Source organism: Mytilus edulis, chromosome 8 (assembly GCF_963676685.1).
Source record: "Mytilus edulis chromosome 8, xbMytEdul2.2, whole genome shotgun sequence".
Lineage (NCBI taxonomy): Eukaryota > Metazoa > Mollusca > Bivalvia > Mytilida > Mytilidae > Mytilus > Mytilus edulis.
In genome coordinates this window covers 11,732,572-11,756,463 of record NC_092351.1, presented here as the reverse complement: position 1 = coordinate 11,756,463, position 23,892 = coordinate 11,732,572, and the positions used below count along the sequence as shown (strand labels likewise).

General features: G+C 30.8%; 1 protein-coding gene and 1 long non-coding RNA gene across 4 annotated transcripts in view; both read right to left on the bottom strand.

Annotated features, from left to right (window-relative positions):
- LOC139484823 (uncharacterized) overlaps nt 1–23,892 on the bottom strand; it is a 452,262-nt gene that overhangs the window by 143,401 nt on the left and 284,969 nt on the right. The window lies entirely within an intron of this gene.
- Nucleotides 1,558–22,314, bottom strand: LOC139484793 (putative carbonic anhydrase-like protein 2). Of its 3 annotated transcripts, none has more exons than XR_011655155.1 (11): nt 22,159–22,314; nt 15,221–15,268; nt 11,533–11,669; nt 10,500–10,691; nt 7,467–7,562; nt 6,789–6,855; nt 5,367–5,521; nt 4,670–4,795; nt 4,120–4,159; nt 2,266–2,529; nt 1,558–1,693 (listed from the first exon to the last, which is right to left on the bottom strand). XR_011655155.1 is itself a non-coding variant. In XM_071268759.1 (11 exons), exons 1-11 carry the CDS (start codon nt 22,217–22,219, stop codon nt 1,581–1,583), a joined length of 1,080 nt encoding a protein of 359 aa, XP_071124860.1. In that variant the 5' UTR covers nt 22,220–22,298; the 3' UTR covers nt 1,558–1,580. The 3 variants fall into 3 exon arrangements, 2 of the variants coding, with proteins under 2 accessions (XP_071124860.1, XP_071124861.1); XM_071268759.1 differs by having other exon boundaries at nt 2,266–2,310; nt 22,159–22,298; XM_071268760.1 differs by lacking the exon at nt 1,558–1,693 and having other exon boundaries at nt 2,459–2,529; nt 4,666–4,795; nt 22,159–22,298.

The window sequence follows — 23,892 nt, the reverse complement described above, 5'->3', positions numbered from 1 at the left end:
GCGTAAACAAGTCTGCAAGTACAGATGTTCAATCAGCAACTATCGGAATACTACATTTTTGTTCAAATTTAAATACGTAAAGATTTTTTAACGAAGCCAAGGCCAACGGTAATAACATTTAATCATAGCACATTTTCAAGTAATGATTGATAGCTTGTGAAAGATGTAAATTGATGCTTGATTTGGCTAAACTCTTCTGATGATCTTCATTATCTAAATGTAGATTATAAAAAGAAAGGTTTAAATTCCCTCTGGCAAAGTTAATCCTGGATAGATTAAAATTTTTGTTACGGCCCTTTTAGGTTATATAGCTACTATTTCGCCTATTACAAATCCTTAGCTTTAAATTTTTAGCTTTTTTCCATCCTGGTTAATGTAGATTCAAGGTATACCGCCATCTTTGATTGTACAATCACAGTACAAAATCGGTCTAGTTATTTGCCTAAATCTGCAAATGTGAAGACAGATTTGAAGTTCAATGGTTAGACTGTTTTTTCCCTTTTAAAGAAAACTTGTTACTTAATGGTATTATTCAAAATATTTTAACAAATGTCAATTTTTTTGGTTTTAAAATCATTTTTTCAAATGAGCCATTTAAGGGGAGATAATTCTGTTAGTACAAAAGTTATACTGGGCTAATAGGGATTTTTTTAAATTTTTACTTCTATCAAGAAAACAAGTGCGGTGACACCATGTTTTCTTTTTTTTACTTTCTTAAAACATGTTATGAAGCCTTTCTTCTCACAATTTAATTTTAAATTCGATCTCATAGAATTTTTTTTATGCATACTTATGTGTTTTTTCACTAACCAAATTTTGGCAATTTTTGAACTGCTCATATCTTGAAAAATAGTACGGTGACCCATACTTTTTATTAAATTTCTGAAAAGAGCATAGTAAAATCTTCATTTTGGCAAATTATAAAAAAATTTCTGTCACAAAAAAGATATACTTGTGATCTACCTTAAGGTAAATACAGAAAGGTGTATTGAAAGCATTCAATTTATTATGTGTTGTCTTCATATTTTATCAATTAAGCGTTCCTACAGTGCATTTTTTCCATAATTTGTATTTTCCTAATATAATTATAAGATTTGAATATCGGTGTTCGACTGTTTACTCTATATGTATACAGCTGTATAGACTGGTCTAAGGCATATGTTTACTTTCAACAGAAAGTTCATTGTTCAACAATTCTCTAATGAATTGCTGCCTCATTAATATTCATATCATCATATACCCGTTGCTTTATATTTTGTCGTAGATAAATGTTGTGCCATAAATAAATAAGTGTTATTTCAGATACCTATTTAATCTGTTTTTGTCTTATTTACCAATTATCACGTAATAATATTGACCTTTGAATAATCAATTATTGATATAAAGCAGTGCATACGTTTGCATAGTTAATATTCTGTATTTGTAAATACGATTAAATAAATGACGATGTGTTATAAGTAATATTTCATAGAATATTTGTTTGCAGCAGTATCTAGAGGACGGAGAAGAAACATCAATTCATATGATTGATTGTAATCATCAAGATATAAATATGAGTACGACAAATATGTCTTTATTTATCAATTTGGCACACAATGCGGTAATAGTGAATGGTTAACTATCATATACCATTCCTTGGAAGACAATGTTATAACACGTTTCAATAATGTTGTTGAACCATCAATTCCTGATCCTGCAATTTAAAATAAAGTTAGAATAAATGTATAATAATTTCCCAATAAACGTATATTGTATATCTAAATACATCGATTGTCTGTCATTTTGTTTGTTTTAGAATGAATGTAATAATAATAGCATTTTTAAATCGTCATCAACCAGGTTAGTTTTTTTTTATTAAATTATTCTTCATTTAAGGTAAAATACTCTTAATATGATGATAAAATAACAAGGGATATCTGCTACGTACATGTTTCATCAATTCTATCACGTATGTCATCAGATGATAATTAGGGCACATATTCCAATTCCTCATTAATTCCGCATAACTTCTTGCAAAATGCATTTTGAAATTTTGCAGTTTCCTGAGTAATCAAATCATTTATTGTGTGCAGCTCATTCAAGGCAGTTGAATTTAGAGAAATAAAAATAAAAATCAACCCTTCAAATACTTTTTTGCTCTAACATATAAAAATCTGTATCTGTATCTATTCTTATAATTGAAACATGTTAACAGGATGAGTTTGACTCTTTTTTATTATTCATTATTTTTGTGTTATTTTATCGGTTTAATTAACGTATACCTACTTTCAGGTTTTATCCTCCTGACAGCACCGTTTTGAAGCGTTGAATCTATGAGATATGAAGGAGTAGATGTATAATGTTCTCTTCATCGTTGAATGGTGTTTCCATCTAATATCACAGTTGCTTTAAGTATTGCATATTTGAGAATATTGTCACCATGAAAATATATTTTTAACCGTTTTACATTAATTAGCTATTTACATATGCAGATATTTGTTTTTAGGTCATTCAATCAAGGTTAATGATCCTCCTTGAACTTACTATTTACTGAAAAAATAAAAAATATAATATATATATTTTATACATATTATTTTATACAAGCGACAAAAACTGCAATGGTGAAGTTGATTTCTTATCTTCGACAGTGTTTTACCCCACCATGATTCGAATTTCAGCCTTGGAATATCTATGTCATAGATGACGAGATGTGTTCATTTTTGGTTTTCTGTTTATGTCTATTTTGTTCACATTCTCATAACGTAAACGATCACATATATATCGTGTTGCTTTAAAAGTTTTGGGTTTGAACGATACTTATGTAGAAAGGCGTTTGGTCCGACCATATATAAATGTGTTACTTTGAAGACACATTTTCGTCGCTCTGGGTCAATTTTGACTATGTCGAGTTCGAAAACCACCAAATATTTTACATAATATGAGCAATACTACTGATTATTACAGTTGAGCACATTTGCAATTGTGAACGTTCCGTTTCTATGTAGAAATAGTTCAGCAGCACCTTCATACGGAGTATATGTTTGTTCTAATTGCTACGATCTTCATTATTTGAATTTCCGTGATTCGGTGCTACTCACAAGTTAACTAATACATAACAAGTTCCAAATAAATAAGTTGAAGTCATCCTGTCGTGTATTTTACGTACGCCAGCACGAGCTGGTTAACTGCGTTGCAGTATCTCTTTCAAAGATGATGACTGGTATATATGTTCAAATCGGAACTACAAACACGTCCGTTTTTCCCGAATGTGGCCTAGCGGAAAAGATTTAACAACAGGTTTAAACTTACATTTGCAACACGATGGGTTCCACACGAGCAGCTGAATTTGAGCACCTGTGATAACCCCAGTGTTTGATGGGATTCGTGTTGCTTAGTCTTCAGCTTTCTATGTTGTGTTTTGTGTACTATTTAATGGCTTTTGGTTCTTTTTATTTTTAGCTATTACATTGTCAGTTTATTTCAACTTATGTGTTTGTTAGTACCTTTGTTATAATTTGTCTATCTTTTGTACCCTAGCATGTTGATCGTTTTCAATAACAATGATATTAACTGTTTTTCCTCGACTGGAGTTTTTTTCTAAATGACCTTCGATATATTATATTTTGCAAGTTAGACATGTTATTAATATTTGACAGCAAAGTTCAAAGATCAAAATTATATTGCAGCGTACAACAACATCATATCTTATGCACTGAGTGTCATATAATGTACTTGCCACAAGCATATGAGCTGTGCATGATGAAAATCTACTTTATGCAAATGCATATCAATATATTTGCTTACCTATTTTGGCTTGAAAATTTATTTCTATATTTTCCAAATTCAGACAATTTTTATACATTTACATTTATACGTTCCTTTGTATCAGTTCAATTTTTGTTCGATTCTATCCGACGCAGCTCATTTCGTTAAAAAATGTAAAGGCTACATCATCAAAATCTTACCATATCTGTTAGCCAACAAATATTATTAACAAATGAAAAATTGAGTTTAAACAAGCTACTACATATGCAAAAACCATCTTTTGCTAATTTAGTTTATGCGTTACAATTAGTCGGTTGTTATGATTAGGATTTAATACACTTTTATTCCATATCGAATTTCAAAAAATGTATTTACCTTCGTATGATGTCAATTTCATGCTGTAGCAATCATCAACCTGTAATAAAAGCTAATCTTTGATAATCAATTACTTTTTGTTTTCATTTAGCAACTGAAAGTTTAGAAACAAGTTGAGTCAAATTATATATTTTACTTGTTAGTTGTTGTAATCCGTAAAATATCTTTGCTCTTAATTTGCTATTGCATTTAAACTTGCTTTCAAATGATCTTTGCTATTATGTTTTTCCTATTTGTATTAATGGTCTTGAGTATTTTATATATATCGGTTACCTTTTTTTGCTCCTAAATAAACCTGATCAGAGTAATATCTTTCAATCGCCATAATATTGTCTACATGATTTTTCATTTAAGATGATTTCGTTAAAGAGTTGTTGTGAAAGTCTGAATATCGTAGAATTTCATTATCTCAACCTTATATCTCAATTAACAGATTTTGAAAGAATCCATTCTTTTACACTTGTAATATCATCTGATAAATCATAAATGAAAGTACATTTTCTTTTACAACAGGTCTATGAATAAGGATTACAATTAATGGCATACCTACTTTAACTTTAGATTTGATGTTGGTTCTAATCAGTCGACCATGACTTGGCATAGTTATTCTAAAATTATTTTCCATTAAGGATTGTCCACTATTATCATGATTAGTAAGAGATCGTAATGACTCTAGCTGCAAACAAGAAAAGTATAAATGAATATCATCAAGAGACGGATATTAATTGTAATGAGAAAATTAACAGAAAGTGTTTTTCTATATGATATCTACTAATAACTGTCAGAGACTAAGAACTCTTTCAAGTATTAACTTCAAAGTTAGATTGCTATCATGCAATGGTTTACCTCTGAGAATACCCCATTGATTTGCAACAGACTTGTAGATTTCATTTGATATCGTAATGAAAATTTATGTAAATGTATTTTTAATTATAACCCTTTGTATTGTTCCATCTACAAAACAACTGCATGATTGAAATTCACACACTTCATACAAAATCCTCACGCCTATCTCAAACTTTATTTTCCCAAATGACCAATGCGATCTTACACTTTCGTAGGTGGATAGTTATTGGAATTTCCAAATTATATTTGTTTAGATGTGAAGTGATCAAAATTATAAGTGTGTTTGATCTTATTAGTCTGACCGAACTGACAGAAACACGCTTTGTGATCATTTACAAACTAGACGTCTTTTCACCTCAGAAATTGTATGAAAAATGAATATAAAGGTAAGCATTACTTACTTGACTATGAGATACATGTATTGGTTTATTTAATATAACCCAGGTTACTGTCTCCATACATCCGGGTCTTGTAAGTGACCCTTCATATGTTACAAATGAAGGAGTAACAGGAAGGAATTCCTTTGGGAAGAAATTTAAAACGGGTGTTGTCATTCCTGAATTATAAAACAGAAACATTGTTTATAGTAGATCATTTACAGCATCAATTCATTAGTTATTATTCTGATATAAAGTATAACATACAATATATGAGTTGCAAAACGCAGTGTACTTCATATATCTTTATTTTTACCAGTCCAGAAGATGGTATATAAGTACTTTTGTAAACATATATAGAATGATTACTTATTTAGACATAAGAGCTAGAATTGAATCAAAATGTAGAATATGGAAATGTAAAATAAACTGGTTTTGTACAAAAATTACTGAAATAATATTACTATCGAATAAAAGATATCTATTGCAAGAATGTATATCCCTAGAACATGTAGAAAGTCCTTTAACAGAGTTGTGGTACCGGTTTATAGTGTATATAAACACAAAGTGTATTTAAAAGACATGCTTACAAATATAAATATTAACAATGATTAAGACATTTTGAGAAAAAGAGAGGCGAAAGGTACCAGAGAGACGTTTAAATTCACAAGTCGACAACAAAACGACGACTCCATAGCAAAAACAAAAGAACTTTACACAAACAATTCACACAAAATACAACATATTAAAATAAAGACTGGCAACATGAATTTGACCAAAATCTGGTAGTGATTTCCTATGCTTTAATGGATGTACAGATCCTGCACAAAATGTGGCACCAAACGTGTTGCTCATGTTAGTACAAACCTGGTAACAATTCCGTTAATGAGTCATGTTCGGTTTGTCACATGCGAGAAAAAGGGACAGGATTGTTGTTTCGACATTTAGAACGTATCCGCTATCATTTGTGAAACAGACATTCCACAACGGTCAACCAACTTGTGATGGCGTCCATAACATTTACCAAGGAATTATTTCAACTTTATCTCTTGGAAATCTTAGGTTTATAGCTTCGTTTCGTGCATCAACTCTTTATTAGGGAAATTATGATAAGAAATAAAAGCTATATAAATCGTATCAACTGGGATTAAAATATATTCCGTATGCAGGCGCTTCCAGAGTCAACTCTAAACTTATACCAGTTGCAACACGACAGTACTGACATACTGCACACATACAATCCATTTTGAAATAAAAGACGAAAAAAAAAAGTTTCTAATATTTTAGAAAAATTTATATAGACAATGTATTTACCATGTGTTAAATATGAAACTTTTACTGGAGTTAGCGAAATGATAGTGAACAAGATTTTCAGTAGAGTAACGTAAATTAATAATATATTAGAAAAATATAGCATATGTTTTAATGTGTTAACAATAGTATTACCTTTTGATCGAACTTTTATTGCAGCTCGTATTAAAATATCTAAATAATCGTTATCATGATCTGTTACCTGTAAAAAATATGATTCTGACAGTTGAATTGCCAAAGTGCATCAATATAATTAAACGGATAAATTAGCTGAAGATGTCAACTAATTCTGATTTCTAGCCTGACTTGATAAGTGCTCGTTTGGTATGTTTTCATTTATAGATATATGAGTTAATCAAAATGTTGAACAAATGAGTAAATTCATTTTCTAAACCTTTTAGAATTAAAGCATTCCTCAACACTACATACCAATCTTTAAAATTATGTGTTAAGTACTCAAGCTTTGTTTCAAGTTCGAGTGTTCCAATATATAACGATGGAGAGCCAGATATTGAAGAATCCTCCGAAATGCACCACAGTCGAATGTATTTGAATTAAAAGTGTAAAAAGTAAAACAACAAAAATACTGATCTCCGAGCAAAATTTAATCGTTAAGTCCTAAATCAAGTGACAAAATAAAATGACAAAACACATCAAACGAATGGACATAATGGTACACAGTTCCCGCGGGAACGTTTTTTCAGGTATATAACGCTCTCAGAAAGCTTAAGATTTATTTTGTGTATATTGTGGTATACATGTATATAGTGTAATACGCATACTGAAATGAATAGTAATACATTCAATAAATACCTGCGCCAATATTGATAGTGCCGCTATTCCATGAGGGGCATTTAATGCTTGTGAAATGTTTTTATTAATATCAGCATTATATCCATACAGCTGGATCTGAAATGATGTTTTGAAAATAAGGTTGTGACAGATGTTTAATAAAAGAGGGACGAAAGATACCAGAGGGACAGTTAAATTCATAGATCATGTTCCACCTGTGGCATAATCCGTCGTAATAACACTTACGTGTATATCGAATAACAGAAAAAGTTGAACTAAAAACGAGTCTTAAGACTAATAAGTTGTAACATAAACAATTATTTTGAAAGTTTCAATTAAATCTCTTAGTTCTAAATATTGACAACAGTATAAATAAATAATTGTATAATAGACTTACACTGTTAAGTTATGGATCTTTTTTTAACAAGGACATTATTTTGTTGAAAAATTTGCAAGATCGTGAATTACTAATTTTCACCTATGCAAAGCGATAATTTCGAAAGGGACTTCAACAATACTTTAACCTTTTAACAATAAAAATAATCTAAAACGACGAAATAATTAGAAGTAAGACGAGCAAATTAATTAAATGACATCATTAGTAAGAAACCGTTTAAAAGTTGTCCATTACTAAATTTATATGAAAATAAGGTTTCATCCCCCTCAAGAAAATATGACCTTAGATGAATTTGACCTTTTATTTGTGTCTTTCATAGTACTCTTACTCTTCAATTTTGTTCGGTTCTTATACATCCTTGTGTTGCAAATATTCCGATTCGAGCGTTCCTGATGAAGGTAAACCCAGAAGAGCGCTCTGAACGCATAACTTTATCACTGGATGTTTTACGTTATTTTAGAGAACATAATTCAATGTATAAATATTCCAAGAGATATTCGAAGAAAAACACCAAAACATGGTGATAAAATAAAATATGTCAAATGACAACTTTAAAAAGCACTTCACCTAAAACTAAGATTGGAGCGACTTGAACAACTTCTAAATCTTGCGGATCAATACATAGAGTTTCTGTTTCACAAGTGCCACTCACCATGCGTGTCTTGGCTAGTAAAATATCAACGATAAGTAAAGGAGTGGTTACCGTACAAAAAGCTGAAAGTATCCGAGATCCTCTTAGATACATATATCCCATTACGTTCATCCAAACATGGTCTTTAATTTGGAAAAAGGATTATTTTGAATAAACCTTCCTTTCTTATATCAGTTAAAAGATAATCTCACCAGTCAAGGTAAGTCGAAGGATGACAAGGGATTTCAAACTCATCAGTCGAAATAAAAGTGACAATGCCTTCGCAAAAAAGAGAAAACCACCAAATAGACAAACAAAAGTAAACAAAACATAACCTAGAAAACTTAAACCAGAGCATCCCAAACATCACTAATAACCATTGGTGATCTATAGATGAATCATAAGAGTAAGTCTACCATGTTCCCCATGTCGCAGCCGTAATAAGAAGATTTCGATAGTTGCAATATAAATATTCAGGGTCGTTAATTGCAATGACTTGTCCAAAATAACGTAGAAAATAACTAAACCTCTTACAATTCTTGATATTTTCTAGACACAATTCCAGGAAAGCCAGGTCTCATTATTGAATTGATCGTACAAACAATATCTGACAAGGAGTTTAATAACTTGCTATTACTTTATAGTTTTCAAATTTCATGTAGCCTGGCAAGTACTTGCATCATGTCATATTCATAATTTTTATCTTTAATGCATTCCTTTATTTATGATTATCCCGATTCTCACATATTAAGGGACGCTTTTTATAGTTTTTTTTCTAGAAATGTGGTGTAAAGTTAAAATTCAGTTGACCGAATTTAGCTTTCTGAAGTATAGTACCTTCATTGTCAATCAATAATTAGACATTATTGATTGAATTTACCTTATTTATTGGGAAGGTCATAAAGACCTTCCTTTTTATGTTTATCGTGTAATACTTTTGTACAGTCTGTCTCCGATACCTATTAGCTATTCAAGTATGAAGGCGTTCAATCATTTTAAGCGACATAAAAGAGTAATGTGCTTTTTACACGACACCTTTACCTATTACAGTGCGTCATAACCCATTTCAGGATTATTAAATAACATCTAGAAATAGTTATACGGTAGCCTATATAAAACAAACAACTTTGTAATAGCGTTACTATTTGTCTAAAACATGTTGTAACTGAAAAAAAGAACTTTGTTGCAAAAGCCTATTGTGTAAACGCATCTTTTGCAGTTCGGGTAGTCCCCTCAGATTGTTTGGTACCTTCATAAGTCCTAATCGTTTTACGAAAAATTTGAATTCGAACATTGATAAAATTCTGCTGCAAATAATATGTAGACTGATTAGATACATATGTAAACACGTCTCTTATGAGTCTTTTATAGACAAAACGCGTTTAGCGTACTTTATAAACATCGAATCTTTGCTGGGTTGTTTAGACAAATGAATTGCTGTCACTGTTGAACGTTAACGTCTCGTTTCTCACCTGTGTGTTGACAAAACATGATCACTGATATATACATTTTTGGGGTAAACTTACTGTTTATCAAATGATTTATTTAAAGCATAATGGTTTTTCTACTACTTACATAAAGACAACACACACAGTACCTATCGAAGAATACAGATGGATTTACCGAGACGAAAAGACCGTATGACGTACACATATATTAGCCTGGTATCTTTCAGAAGTTATAACATCACTGGGTTGATGCCACTGCTGGAGGACGTTTCGACATCGACGGTAAACAACAAAACAAAAAGACACAAACTAACTATCGAATACTACAAATGTACAATCATGTACTTAAAGCTCATCAAAACATTGTTTTAAATAATCAGTAACATGTTGTCAATCACAATGTTTTCCCAGTCTTACATATAAGTCTGTTCATTCATCAGGTGTAATGCGCAGTTTGCATGATAACTCTAGGAATTATGCACATCAAAAACTCAAGTATCGACAGAATGCAATGTCTTTCAACTTTGTATGTATTTCATAAAACAACCAAACTTATTAGATAAACTTTGATTACTTACTTCTAATGGGAATTTCTTTCCACCTATACTGTGTTCTGATCCTATGCTGTCGTGATCTCCAAAATGAATTTTTATCTCGTACAATGTATATTTATAAGATAGAGGTCCACCAGTTATATAAAATGGTTTTGAATTGGTATTATTGATTAACAAGGATACATCATGTCCATTGTTTTTAAAAAGGCCATCAATCTGAAATTAGAAAAAAGAATATTATTAATAAAAGTTGTAATAGGTTATAAATAACCAAATAAAAAAGTCGGGCAGGTTTTGAAAGTATCATTTTACAAAGATATCACTTATTATCATAATTGACATTAGTCTTAATCAATAATAGTGTAGTTAATACATCATTACTTTGAATCATAAGCAACTTTTGTAATAAACTAAACGAAACTGTTGTTATATATAAAGATGATTATATGGAAATGTGGTATAGAATTTGCTCATTGGTGAACGCCGTGTGGTAACCCATAGTTCTTCACCTCTTTAATTTGGTCTTTTGTAGAGAGTTGTCTCAATGCCAGTCATATCACATCTTCTTTATTATGTTGCAAATGAGATAACATTCAACAAAAGTTCAAATAAAGTGAAAGTTATCCAACTGCAGGTATCCCTGATTGATAACATATTTAAATCAAGGAAATAATTAAGGAATGACTGTAATACTTTTTTCTGTCTATGAAGAAATAACATAAAAAAAATTGATTCAGATTGGATAATCTGCGTAGCTAGTTTTATTTAAGTGTATACCACATTTTTGATGTTATTTCGGCAAGACAGAAAAAAATATTACAGTAATTTCATATGATTTAATCTTAAACTCCATTTTAAGACCGAGAAAATCATAGAAAAACGTTTAAGACGTCACGATCAAATGACAAAACTAAGTCTATGAGATGATAGACAAAACGCTGTCAGCTAATTAGAAGATGCGTTACATCAAAAATTGATTATATGTGAATGTTCACATGGACCATTTTATTGTTAGAGATATGTCGTTTCTTGAAAACTGAAATATAATTTTACTTACTTGGTATTGACTAATGTTGAGATGTTTCATATGTGGATCGTGTACTAATATTTTAGGATCAATGTTAATTGGTGATTGATATCTCCCTTTATTACATATACTCCAATCAGGATTATGAATTCCCCAATATCGTGGACCTGAAAAACCAAATACTTAATAAAATGATAATTTGAAATTTTCTTTAGAGCAGTACATATTCAAATACTGAAAATAATGTATCGAAAACATGTGTTACAATAAGAAAACTAAACGAAGATATAGATACCTCAAAGTTATCTTTAAATTGACAGCAAGCTACACTATCAAATATTTGTGTGAGTGTGAGTACTTGATATAAATTTGATAGCTTTGGTGCAGTATAGTTCGTGAGTTGAATTAATATTGAATTTTAAATAGTCAATCATTATCAAAGAAAAGATAATTCACCTGTATCAAGTGTTCATAAATTTGGTAATGCCGTATAACATGATAAAGAGTTGTTAATAGGAGCAATCAAAGACAGACATGCAATACCATTGATATAATAAAAGACAAAAGACAAACAACCAATAAAACTTAAAATTGGTCAACAATTACCAGTGTCTGTTTTTCATGTTCAGAAGAATTATGACGCATATTGTAAAACATTGTAACTTGCTATTGTTTCTATTTGATGTGCATAATATTATTCCTTTCTCTGTCATTTCTGATAGGTCATTGTATTGTCCTGTATGGTTTTGACATTACAGCGCCAATCGTGTAAATCGTTTCAACCTAGTTTGTTTATTGCGTTTCTTTATAGGAAATCAATAATTATGCTATCCGTATTAATTGAATGCTACCATTAATAGTAAATTAATTGTTGACATTGTTATTTTATAGTCTTACCGCTACATAAATCAATTAATCATTTCTACTGAATAAACTTAACGCCAAGGGAAGTATGTCCTTATGTAATCATATCAGCAGGGATATGATATACTCAATTACAGTAATACAAATTATATTTGACTATGTAAATATCAGAATAGTGTTATATTTAATATTTGTCAATTAAACATATTAAAATATGATGTTATTTCATGCACAAAGCCAACAAGGTTCAAAAACATTAATTTCAGCATAACGTAAACTCTATCATCCAATAGGATAAGTTCAAAGAAATAACGTTTGAAGTTTCACGAAGTAAAACCAATTTGAAGCATACTACTCAAACAAACGCATATATCAAACATTTCCAAACAGAAATCTGAGTAATGATATACCAAGACGAGTAAAATGAACAAATAATTAATCGCAAAAGTAGTTTAAAATATGTCGTACATCTTTCTGGTATATAGCCTAGTACCACTCTGTTTTGTCATTTGATATTAGTTGTGAGGTCAATAAGACTTATACGATATATATATATATATACCTTTCTGAGTGGAGCTACTTTTTTCTCGTCTACTTCGTCTTGGGTTTTAGGCATTCAATGATATATTGTTGTTTTGTCATTTAGGAATTGAACCACTAAAGTAACGGAGTAAATAGTTCATAGCTAGTTTTCCGATTAGTTTATGGCGCTAAAAACATTACAGGTTGAGTTGTCCCGACGTTAAAGAAGCATATGGAAGCTGATGGAAGGACAATGCATTTTTTGATAGATTTATATATGTACACAAGAAATGATGAGGACCATAAAAAAAACCCGACCTGAATATTATATACTAAGCACACATTTAAGACCTATTGGTGACCTTCTGCTGTTATCTGTTCTATGGTCTGGTTGTTGTCTCTTTGACACATTCCCCATTTCCATTCTTAATTTTATAAAATCAGGAAATATTTGAATAACAAATAGGTTTTATCAGTATGATTGCCCAAGTGTGACAGCTACAGTGGTCAACGAAAAGACAGACAGACGTTTCTAATCTTCAAATTATATTTAAATAAAGTATAGAGGACCCACAAAGGAAACTGACAAGAAATGAATGGACCACTTTACAAGATGAAATGGTATATTAGATTTAAACCAAATTCGTGTGCTAGGCAGATGTCTGATGTGGTATTATACACGATTATTTAATAAAAAATTGTTAGAAAAATATCAAGAAATGGTCTGAAAAAACAATGGATGCAATTATAAGGTAAAGTGTTCTCAAAACCTTTAACTTTAATGTTGGACAATATGGAAAGATTTTTGTATATTGTTATTGTAATTTATACTTCATGTTTGTCCTATGACATACGGGTTAACAATTTCCATGCAACTGCTGCTACAACGAACACGTTATCTGAATTAATTGTAAATTTGCGTGACAGGTTTTTTTTTTACCACGAACATGCATTGGTGTTTCCGTTGACTAGACAAAAAAGACCACATAATGAATCGATTGCCGTACACACAACAAGTGTTCCATCAATAACCTCCGTCGGGTACCACCAACAGCACATATATAATTCTATTTATTTTGAACACTAATTTATTGCAATTACGTACTAAAAACCTTTTTGTTTTTGAGTTTGTGTCAGGCAATAACAAATAATTACTTTGAAGAAGAATACTATTGTATTTGAAATTAAATATTTCAATAAGATTACTCATCAAATTGGTCTGTGGCACGTTCATATTGACATTTGTAAAAGGAAACAAGATTTAATTACACATTGGAGCACTTGAAAGGTACATTGGAGTCAGTGAAATAATTCATTCTTTAGACACTGATATATTGATTGATTGATAGTTATATTGGTCGTTATTTTATGAGATTTGTTTTTGGAACACATACAATAGTTTAAATGAAATACATGAATTTAAAATCATATCATTGTCACGTTCAATAACTATGAAAATTATGTTTTATATCTTTATCCACTAATTAAATCTGTGATGTTGACCTTTCGCAATCAACATTTGCTATTAGTTTCATCATTAAAAAGTATGGGTGAAGATAGCATCTATGTGTGTTCCCCCGAGTTTCAAATAGGACCATGTATGATGCATAAACCGAGTGAGTATTTCTTCGAAATGATAAAGTATGCATCGGTATAGTATAAAACATAAAATTGCATAGTGAGTCCCCACTATTTGATGGAATAAGGAAACAATTACACAATGTATTAATGTATTGACGTATATAAAACAATAAAATGAAAGAAAAAAATGTTGAATGGTTTCAAAAGGGACACTTATCTCCCATTTACCTAATGATGTAAATGCTAGCAACTCTGATTTACCGTACGGCATCAATTAAATGAGCAAAGTCGTAAAGCAAGTCATAAAAGGCCCGACATAGCAAACTGTTAAACAGTTCAAACAAGAAAACCAAGAGAGTTTGTATAAGCACATCATAATGAAGCAGGGTCAAGCATATTAAGGGGCTTAACCATCGGACAATGATACAAACGCAATTCACAATAAAAAAAACCCCGACAACTCACTTCAGCAGAATGTGACGGGATTTAGCATGTTTAATTTGCACCCCGTTTGATAAGTGGTATAATAGCACAGAATAAGTACAAAAAGTAAAATCATTTGAGATCGGCTTGGGTCATCAGCTCGATACACTTGAAAGCACAAATCAATTGCAGATACATATTTGTCCTTTTTATATGTTATGTATAGGAAAGTAACAAACTAGCATTTAGTTTAAAACCATGTAAATGTTAACATGTTTTTCCCGATTTATTTCAATTTCATAATAAATATAGATAAAGCAATAGTTACCTGATACACCACTGTATGTCCACCACTCTGTCCAAAGTGTACCGAAGGCTGTGAAAAAAGAGTAACATTATAAGTTAAAATGTACATAAAAAGAAAAGAAGACAAAAATGAATGATGAAAAGAGATTTTTATACTTGGTTAAATAAGTCAATTTGAATAGTATATATATATAGTAAAACAATGTATGATAGTAGTTAACCAATGTCCGCCTTATATTTATCGTTTACTCTAGCACTTCATAAGCAAACGATCACACGAATCAACCAATCGAAATCGAATGAACACCAAACAGAATAAGCCGGAGGTGTCAACAGGGGCAGGGTCGCTCATTCTAAACAGGATCGTCAAGTGGGCAGACATCTGTTACAATTGTAGACAAGAGCGTCCATAAGACAGTAATCTGCTTTCAATTTTTTCAGAAATTGTTTGTACAACAGTGTTTTACATTAAAGGCAAGCAGGTGAAAGAACCCAAAACCCTTGAATAGTAATTCCTTCGTCGATATCATCGTTTTATGTTGTTTATCCTGATCAATAAATGGTATTCAACATTTGTATCCGGACGAATGTATTTTTTGAGTCGAATATTTATCATAAAGGGCCAACCCGTGGTAAAATCACAATGTATTCAAGCCCCCATGAATTATTTCTTAAATCTAGTATACTGTACATGTAGGACTTACTGAAAATGTAAAATTAAAGTTAATTGTTGTAGCTCAACCATTTTTTTTATATGTGCGACATGTACCATTATATTTGTTCACCGTTTCAAGACAGCAGATCCATAGAAGATGTGTCCTTCATGAAAAGTATTACAATTTTAGATAACATATTTAGTGTTCATATAAGATAGCAATATTGAATTACAACGACTGATCTTATCCCTGTAGACCTTCACGAGGTTCTTTACAGACAACAGATATATCTAATTAACTCTAAAATGACTGCCAAATGATGTGATCTATATCTTGTTTAAAATTTACCTTGAAAATCATTGGATATTACGTTGACCAATTTAAAATAAATTTAAGCACATACAGAGTCTCTACTGAAAAGGATTTTGCTGATTTTTGTAAATTGTTGACCGGACTATGATAATGTATTTAAGGCTTAGGATAACAGAATATTTTTGGACATGTACCACATCAGTACAAAAGAAAAATATAATAATACATTGTCTTGTCACTCGTTTGTACGCTTTATTATTTCTATCGACACAATCTGCGCTTCATCTCTGCATATTCGAACACACGCATTAATTTACATTGTCAGTATGTAATGGTGACGACTGTTTCCGGTATGTGAATTGAATTTCATCTATTTAAATCAATAATTCTATCTGTTATGTCGGCATAACAATTACGGCATATTGTTTCCTATATAAACACAAATAAAGTAAATTTATTCCGAATACAACCCTACTAACATCAATCCCCTAAAACAAACAAAATACAATACATTTAAGATAGTATAATAGCAATGTCAAAGATACATTATTACATGACAAAAAACCGCAACGCTTGCACACAACATAAACGATTGACCAAAATAAATCCGACTCAACCTTGATTTCTGCCCTAGGGATTAGTACTTGCTGTCCAAAGTTCGTACCCTTCGTTTCCAAATTCTTTTGGTTCTCGCAAAGCGACTTTTAATGATTAGATAAAATCCAACGGAATCTTACCAGTTTGACTATGTCGTTTAGATGAAAAACAATAGGTGATATAATAAATAAAGCAATTTACTTTCAAATTGAATAAAAAAAGATTGATGGGAATCTTAAATGGTAGTTTGTTTTAATTCTTCCCGCTATATATGCATGGTACTTTTTATTTGAAAACTTCTCTGGAAAGTTATAATTTTTTTCGTGTATTTCTAAAATAACACACAAAAGTCTTTGATATGATTAGGATATGAGGCAGACAACTATGATACAACACATCAATGAAATATACTAGAACTAAAGAATACATGGAGTGAATAGTTAACAGCGTAAAACCAATTCACCATATATTTCAGATTTCAACAGAATGTTAATAGCAATGGTCATCAATTATACCCTAGGATTAAAATAGTTTGAGTATGAAATGGATGGAAAACAGTTGCGATACAGCAAATACCATAAATTATCTATTTCTATTCAATTTGAAGAATTAAAGGAACATTCGAGAGAAGAAAAAAAAAAACGCACAAAAGACACCACATCGTGAAAACATTTTAATTCTAAACAAGTTTTATAAATTTATATATGGATGTGTCGTGTAAAATGTGAGACTAAATCAACAAAGAACTCTGAATCTTCTAAATAATAAGGACATGAGAACAGTGTTTTTTTCTCTTTAATACGGGATTAGCAATAAGGAACACGAAGATAATCTCCTTAAATAGAATAATTGTTTAGATATTATGATACTTAGGTTTTTGAAGCGTCCGTAGACCACACAGAAAATGTAGTAAATGTTGAAAAAACAAGTGAAACTGCGACCTACTGCTCACTGATGATACCCCCGCCGCAAGTGGATAATTTTAATAGTGTAAAAAAATGCAAGTGTTCGGTAAACAGGAAGTTGTTGAGTGATGAATCTGAAAACGCATTACACGGTATAGCTGACTTGTATAAATCCTGAAACCAAATTTCAGAAATCCTTGTATAGTAATTCCTGAGAAAAATGTGACGAAAATGTTCTACTTGGCTATCATATGTAAAATCATACAAGTGTTCGGTAAACAGGAAGTTTTCGAATGATGAATCTGAAAACGCATCACACAGTATTGCAGACTTATATAAACCCTGAAACCAAATTTCAGAAATCCTTGTATTGTAGTTCCTGAGAAAAATGTGACAAAAATTTTCAACTTGGTTATCATGTGTAAAATAATACAAGTGTTCGGTAAACAGGAAGTTGTCGATTGATGAATCTGAAAACGCATCACACGGTATAGCTGACTTATATCAAGTCTGAAACCAAATATCAGAAATCCTGGTAGTGCAGTTCCTGAGAAAAATGTGACGAAAATATTTTCAAGTTGGCTATCAGGTGTAAAAATGATACAAGTGTTCGGTAAACAGGAAGTTGTCGAGTGATGAATCTGAAAACGCATCACACAGTATAGCTGATTATATCAAGCCTGAAACCAAATTTCAGAAATCCTGGTAGGGTAGTTCTTGAGAAAAATGTGACGAAAAATATTCATGGGACGGACGGACTGACTGACAGACTGACGGACTGACGGACTGATGGACTGATGGACTGACGGAAGGACAGACAGAGGTAAAACAGTATACCCCCCTTTTTTCAAAGCGGGAGTATAAAAACGAATCTTTTCTTAAATTAAATTATGCACATTACTACACGTTGATTAAGTACTTCTATCATACAGATGTACTTAGCAATTTGATCTATTTTATGGATATACTTTGTAAATGCAAAGAAGGACCACTCATTAACATGACACAAGCAATATAGTCAATAAGTACTTTGATAAAAGCGATTATACAGCTATATATAGTGTTCTTCATAAGTTATTTATGTACCTTACTATATTTTTGTTCTTTAATTGAGTTATCATTTCCTTATTATCTTAACTCTCGCTGCAATGTCGATACAATGTAACGTGTTCTACCTAAATATCCGTAACAGTTCTTAATGACTTGGTGTTGTTTTCAAAGACTTGACGTTCTTTAATATTACAGCAATAATTGTCTGTTTCGTGATAAATGGGGAACTCACTTGCTGTTCATTGAAACGAACTTCCGATTAGCGAATATAGCAATTAAAACGATTTCAATAAATCAGCCTGGTGTTTTTGTTTTTGTATTTCTTATTAGAAATCGAATTGGGTTTGCAATTGTCACGGAAAGGTCTTGATTTCGAAAACATGTTCGTGTCAAATTTCAAATCTATCATATATTTTTCATATTTAAACGTAAACTAGTGATGGTATCGAGCAAACAATGTGATTTTAGTTTTCAAACAAAATACAAAATTATCAATCATGATGAAAGTAGTCAATTGAACGTTAAACAGAATGTAAATATTAAAAAAAACTACACAATCAGTAATCTTCGTAAATGGTATTAATTTTAAATCAATTTATAGATAAAATAAACCACTTTGAAACTCTTCAATGTCTAAAGCATGTATAACAATACCAGTTTGTTCTATGGTGTCTCGTAAATTTTACCACATTCCAAATTTTTTTGCAGGTGTAAGTAAATATTTTATAGGTTGCTTTCATTGAATGATTTCGGTTTGTAGATTTCGATTTCCAAAGTTTTTTTAAAATTGGTATCCTACGATCATGACGATGATAATGAGCAATAGTTACATGTAAGTTCCTTTAATAATCCGAATGGCTAATATACAGCTGTAAAACCACAAATAACCATGATCATGGTAGAAAAAAATGGAAAATTTTAAAAGTTGCAACACTTAAAATAAGACGTATGAAGCTATAATAAATTTTTAAGATACATAAATATTGACCCATGATAAATTCGATTATCCCTCAGCATGTTGTGAAGTTCTGATTATTTTCTTTGCTTTCGACTAAGATATCTTTTTTTGGAAATGACTTTGTATGTTATGTAAATAGCTTTACATGTTCTTCTTACTTTCTATTTTAGTTAAGTTCAATTTGACTGTGTTTGTCACGGTATGGTATAAACTTGTACTATAATGGAACAACAACTGGAAATGTTTTTATAAATTTCATATGGACGGTGAACTTTCGAACTTGTTTTGCCATATTAAGTTATCAAAATAATTATTGAATAATACATGACTATTTCCATATTAGCCTTGTTAAAATCCCGAGATCTTTACACCAAAGGGCATATAGTCGATCGAAGCATAGTGACAGGGCTGAGTATTTAAAGGCATGGACTTATCTACATGTATTCATCATTTATTTGTTTGCATTAATAATGATGTATCATTTGTGAAAATAAATATCAAACACTAGAATAACACCTGGAAAGTTCAGTTCAAGTAACATAACAAAGCAGTCGAAGGGTTTCTTTAATGACACGTAAAATGTTGCATTAATTCTTAATAAATGAACCATTCATTATAAGATGAGGTTTCTTCACAAAATTCAATTAAATCAAGTCGTCTACTTCAGCAAGAGCGGCAGGTAAGTGTTCATTGACCACAGATCTAACATTTTTGAAAAATATTTGTTAGAGCCTATTGTTTCCCTAATTGTAAGTTCGCCTCTAATAAAACCCAATGCAATACATAATTAGGAATTGACAATCCCTTTGCAAATACGATATATGAAGGAAAGAATACTAGAGTCTGACACCTCTAACTTGATTTCAAGCTAGCTGCACAAAACGAGTAAAAGCAAACGAAAACATGACTGTCGATTACATGTAATGCAACGAGTGCCAATATGAGAGTAACACACACATTATTCTCAAGACTTTGAAAACTTGAAATAAGGTTCAATTGTAAAATTTACCAAACTTCTAATCTAAAAAATTATGATTAAATCGATTATTATTAAAATGGTAACCATTTAGAATTTGGAATTATAAACTCTTTTACATCTTTGGCACAAGACGTAAAATGGGAAACAAAAATAAATGTACTAAACTCAAAGTTCAAAAGAACAATGTCTATATTTAATTAGAATTGGTGTAGGTGTCAAATTTCCTACAAGATGATCATCACCGGAATAATTGGCAATTAATAGGTACAGTTGTGACTAACTACAGGCTGTTTTAAAGTAGTGGGTAGAGAATGTTTTTATGATGCCATTTACACCCTTAAACAGACACCTTAAACCACATGTCAAGCATTTATTCTTCATTCAAATCTGAGAAATGATCTGCAAAGGGTAACGCATAATATAATAAACCTCTAAAATATTGTAAACACAATCTGTAAATATGTGGCTTAATAAAACAGTAAACTGGGAATATGTGCGATCGGAAATTTAATGTTTTCAAAAGAGGTGACGGGAAACATTTGAACGTCATGTATGTATCCCTTTTTGGCTGATTCAGTCCTCACTCCCTAGTTCCATATCATAAAATTGTTATATATTAATTTTACTTTTTTTAATCTCATCTTTTCAAGCAAAATAGATTTTCCAATTTCAGCTGTGTTAAATAGCCTTTGACAAAATGAAATCTACAATCTATTACTTGATATTAGGTATTCCAAACATTATTATGACACTACTAAATACAAAGTCAATCACGGTAAATTGACCAGATATTGCGATGACCTCTGTAAATAAAATAAGATCAACTATGAGTCACTATAGAATGCAGCTGTGATAAAATAGATAACATAACAGTCTCCATGATTAACTTTCTGTAGTTTATCAGACTTTTATAGAGTTAACATTATGAGAAATTGAATTTAACTGTCCAAACATTTGTAATACGATGTTTACTGTATACAGTAGGAAAAACTGAGATTATAGATATAAATGTAGCATCTTTTTTTTATTTATTTTATAATAACATTAAATGTTACTGAATGACTATCGTTTGTGGTACTACCTCTACTTCTTATCTTTGAACTCAACAATTTTAGATGATCAATATCTTTCGATATCTAGTTAGTTCATCGGTATCTATGTAATTAAAGTAGATTTATATGTTCCCAAAAAGTAGCATTTATTTCACTGAAAATATTTAATTTATCCCTTTTAGTGATATATTCGAAAACATAACTGAAAAAACAAGCACTTCCTTCAAACATTATTGTTAGTCAATTCTTCAGTTCATATGACTCCTAAGTCTAATACTATTAATGTGTATTCGATAGTAAATAGGATTACACTTGTTAGAGAAAAGTAATTAAGACACTGATTATTTTTTTGGTTTTACTTCCGTGACGAAAAAGCTTTGTACCAGTTAAATACTTGATATCAAATGTTTAAAATTCCAGGACTTAAAGTTCTATAACATACGAGTCTTACCTGTGACTCTCTGAAGACCAACAACTGAAAGAAAAGTAAGAAAAATCCAAAACTGTTCCATGATACTGTTACACCTTCATTTTAATATATCCAAACAGTCAATTTACAGAATTGAGGAAAATAAATGTTATGTTAACAAGTTACGATTTGTAGTGTGAGAAAAATTAATCATGCAGAGTAGATTTATATGATATTGTTAATCAATAAATCCTTATATGGCTTCTTTGTTTAATCAATGATGAAGGGGAGGGATTATAATAATACGCAAATCAACATTGAAAACCTAGCTTTACTAAATACATTCGGTATTACTGTACTAAGAAGAAACTAAACAGAAACTGCTATGAAAGGATCAACGAAATTAAGCTTCCAAATGATTGCTACAAATACACTTTAATGCGATTGGCTATGGATACATCAGATGTAAAAGTTAACATACATCTAAAACTGCTTCATTAAAACAATCTCCATTGAATTGCAATGGTAAGCTAAACGGCAGACATCAATCTACTGTTTACGATGGAAAACAATTTGATACATTTAAAACTGTTGTAATGTGAAATAGTGATAGGTTGTTTGCAATGTTAAGGCAAACTTTTGTTGCTTTTAAAATCCTCGAATACTCAGGTTACCTTTATTGACTTCTGCGACTCAACTGTGACGGATGGATGCACAATGTCCTGCGCTAGATTTGAACAGATTATTATATAGTTTTTCTCGCGTTCAAATAAAAACTACTACCAAATCTTTTTTATTCAGCATTACCAACCTTTTTGGCAAAATTTACCATATCAAATATATAACACATTACATTTTATGAGCTATTGAAGTAATCTTTTCCAAAAGTGAGTGATATTGGGCAAAATGTTTGCCCTGTATCATAACAAAAAAAAACCAAAGAAGACTGAACATCTGAAAAATATACCTACATCTAACAAGACTACATCCTTAAATCAAATCAATGTTCAACTATTGTTTTAAGAACAAATACACCACTAGTTATAATATCATACATGTAGTAGTCTCCATCTGCTAGGATATTTCAAGAATCATTTGAGAGAAAACTAATACAAACAACAAAACAAATCTGTTTTTGATTGCAGTTGTATTCTTAAATGTTTGATACAGTTGATCTTAAGGGTTTGGATATTTTGTTGTGGGTCACAAAGTCACTTTATCGTCCAGTGTTTTTATGCTATAATAGTCAAATTGACCATATAGTTATTAAGAACATTTCGTCCTCATACTAATGAGGAAGCTTTTGGGTATTCGTTTATCTTTTTATATATATATGTTTTTGAAGAACATATCGTATCAACAAAACACGTTATCAACCTCAACAATTTGATATTATAAATGTATCGGGGATAAAATGATTGGAAGGTAATTGTGTAAATATAGTTCCTGCCACCACTTCTAGAGGGTACCTAACTATTGTTTTGCCTGAGATGTAGTGGTGCAATCTGTTTCTCTAATGATGTTTAGAAGATAGGAAGAAGATAATAATCCTTCTTTTCGAATAATCTCCAAAAAAGATTTGTTCTTTTGATGTGACGTCATCAACCATGGTCGCCTGTTTGATAAATCAAAATCGGAATTTCGAACGACAGAGAGAAAATGTGATGTCATTATTGAATTTTGAATTTTAAGTAATTCCGAACTGAGATCAAACACACCACTAGTTGATTATATAACAAAAAATCAGCAGAAAGAAAAGGATAAATCGGATATGAC

Excerpts from the sequence above, each read along its gene's own strand:
- LOC139484793 (XM_071268759.1), bottom strand. The coding sequence starts at position 22,219 with ATGGAACAGTTTTGGATTTTTCTTACTTTTCTTTCAGTTGTTGGTCTT. Across the intron at positions 5,522-6,788 it reads AATAAAAGTTCGATCAAAAG|GAATGACAACACCCGTTTTA; the intron begins GTAATACTATTG and ends TTTATAATTCAG. Across the intron at positions 4,796-5,366 it reads TACATGTATCTCATAGTCAA|CTAGAGTCATTACGATCTCT; the intron begins GTAAGTAATGCT and ends TCTTGTTTGCAG.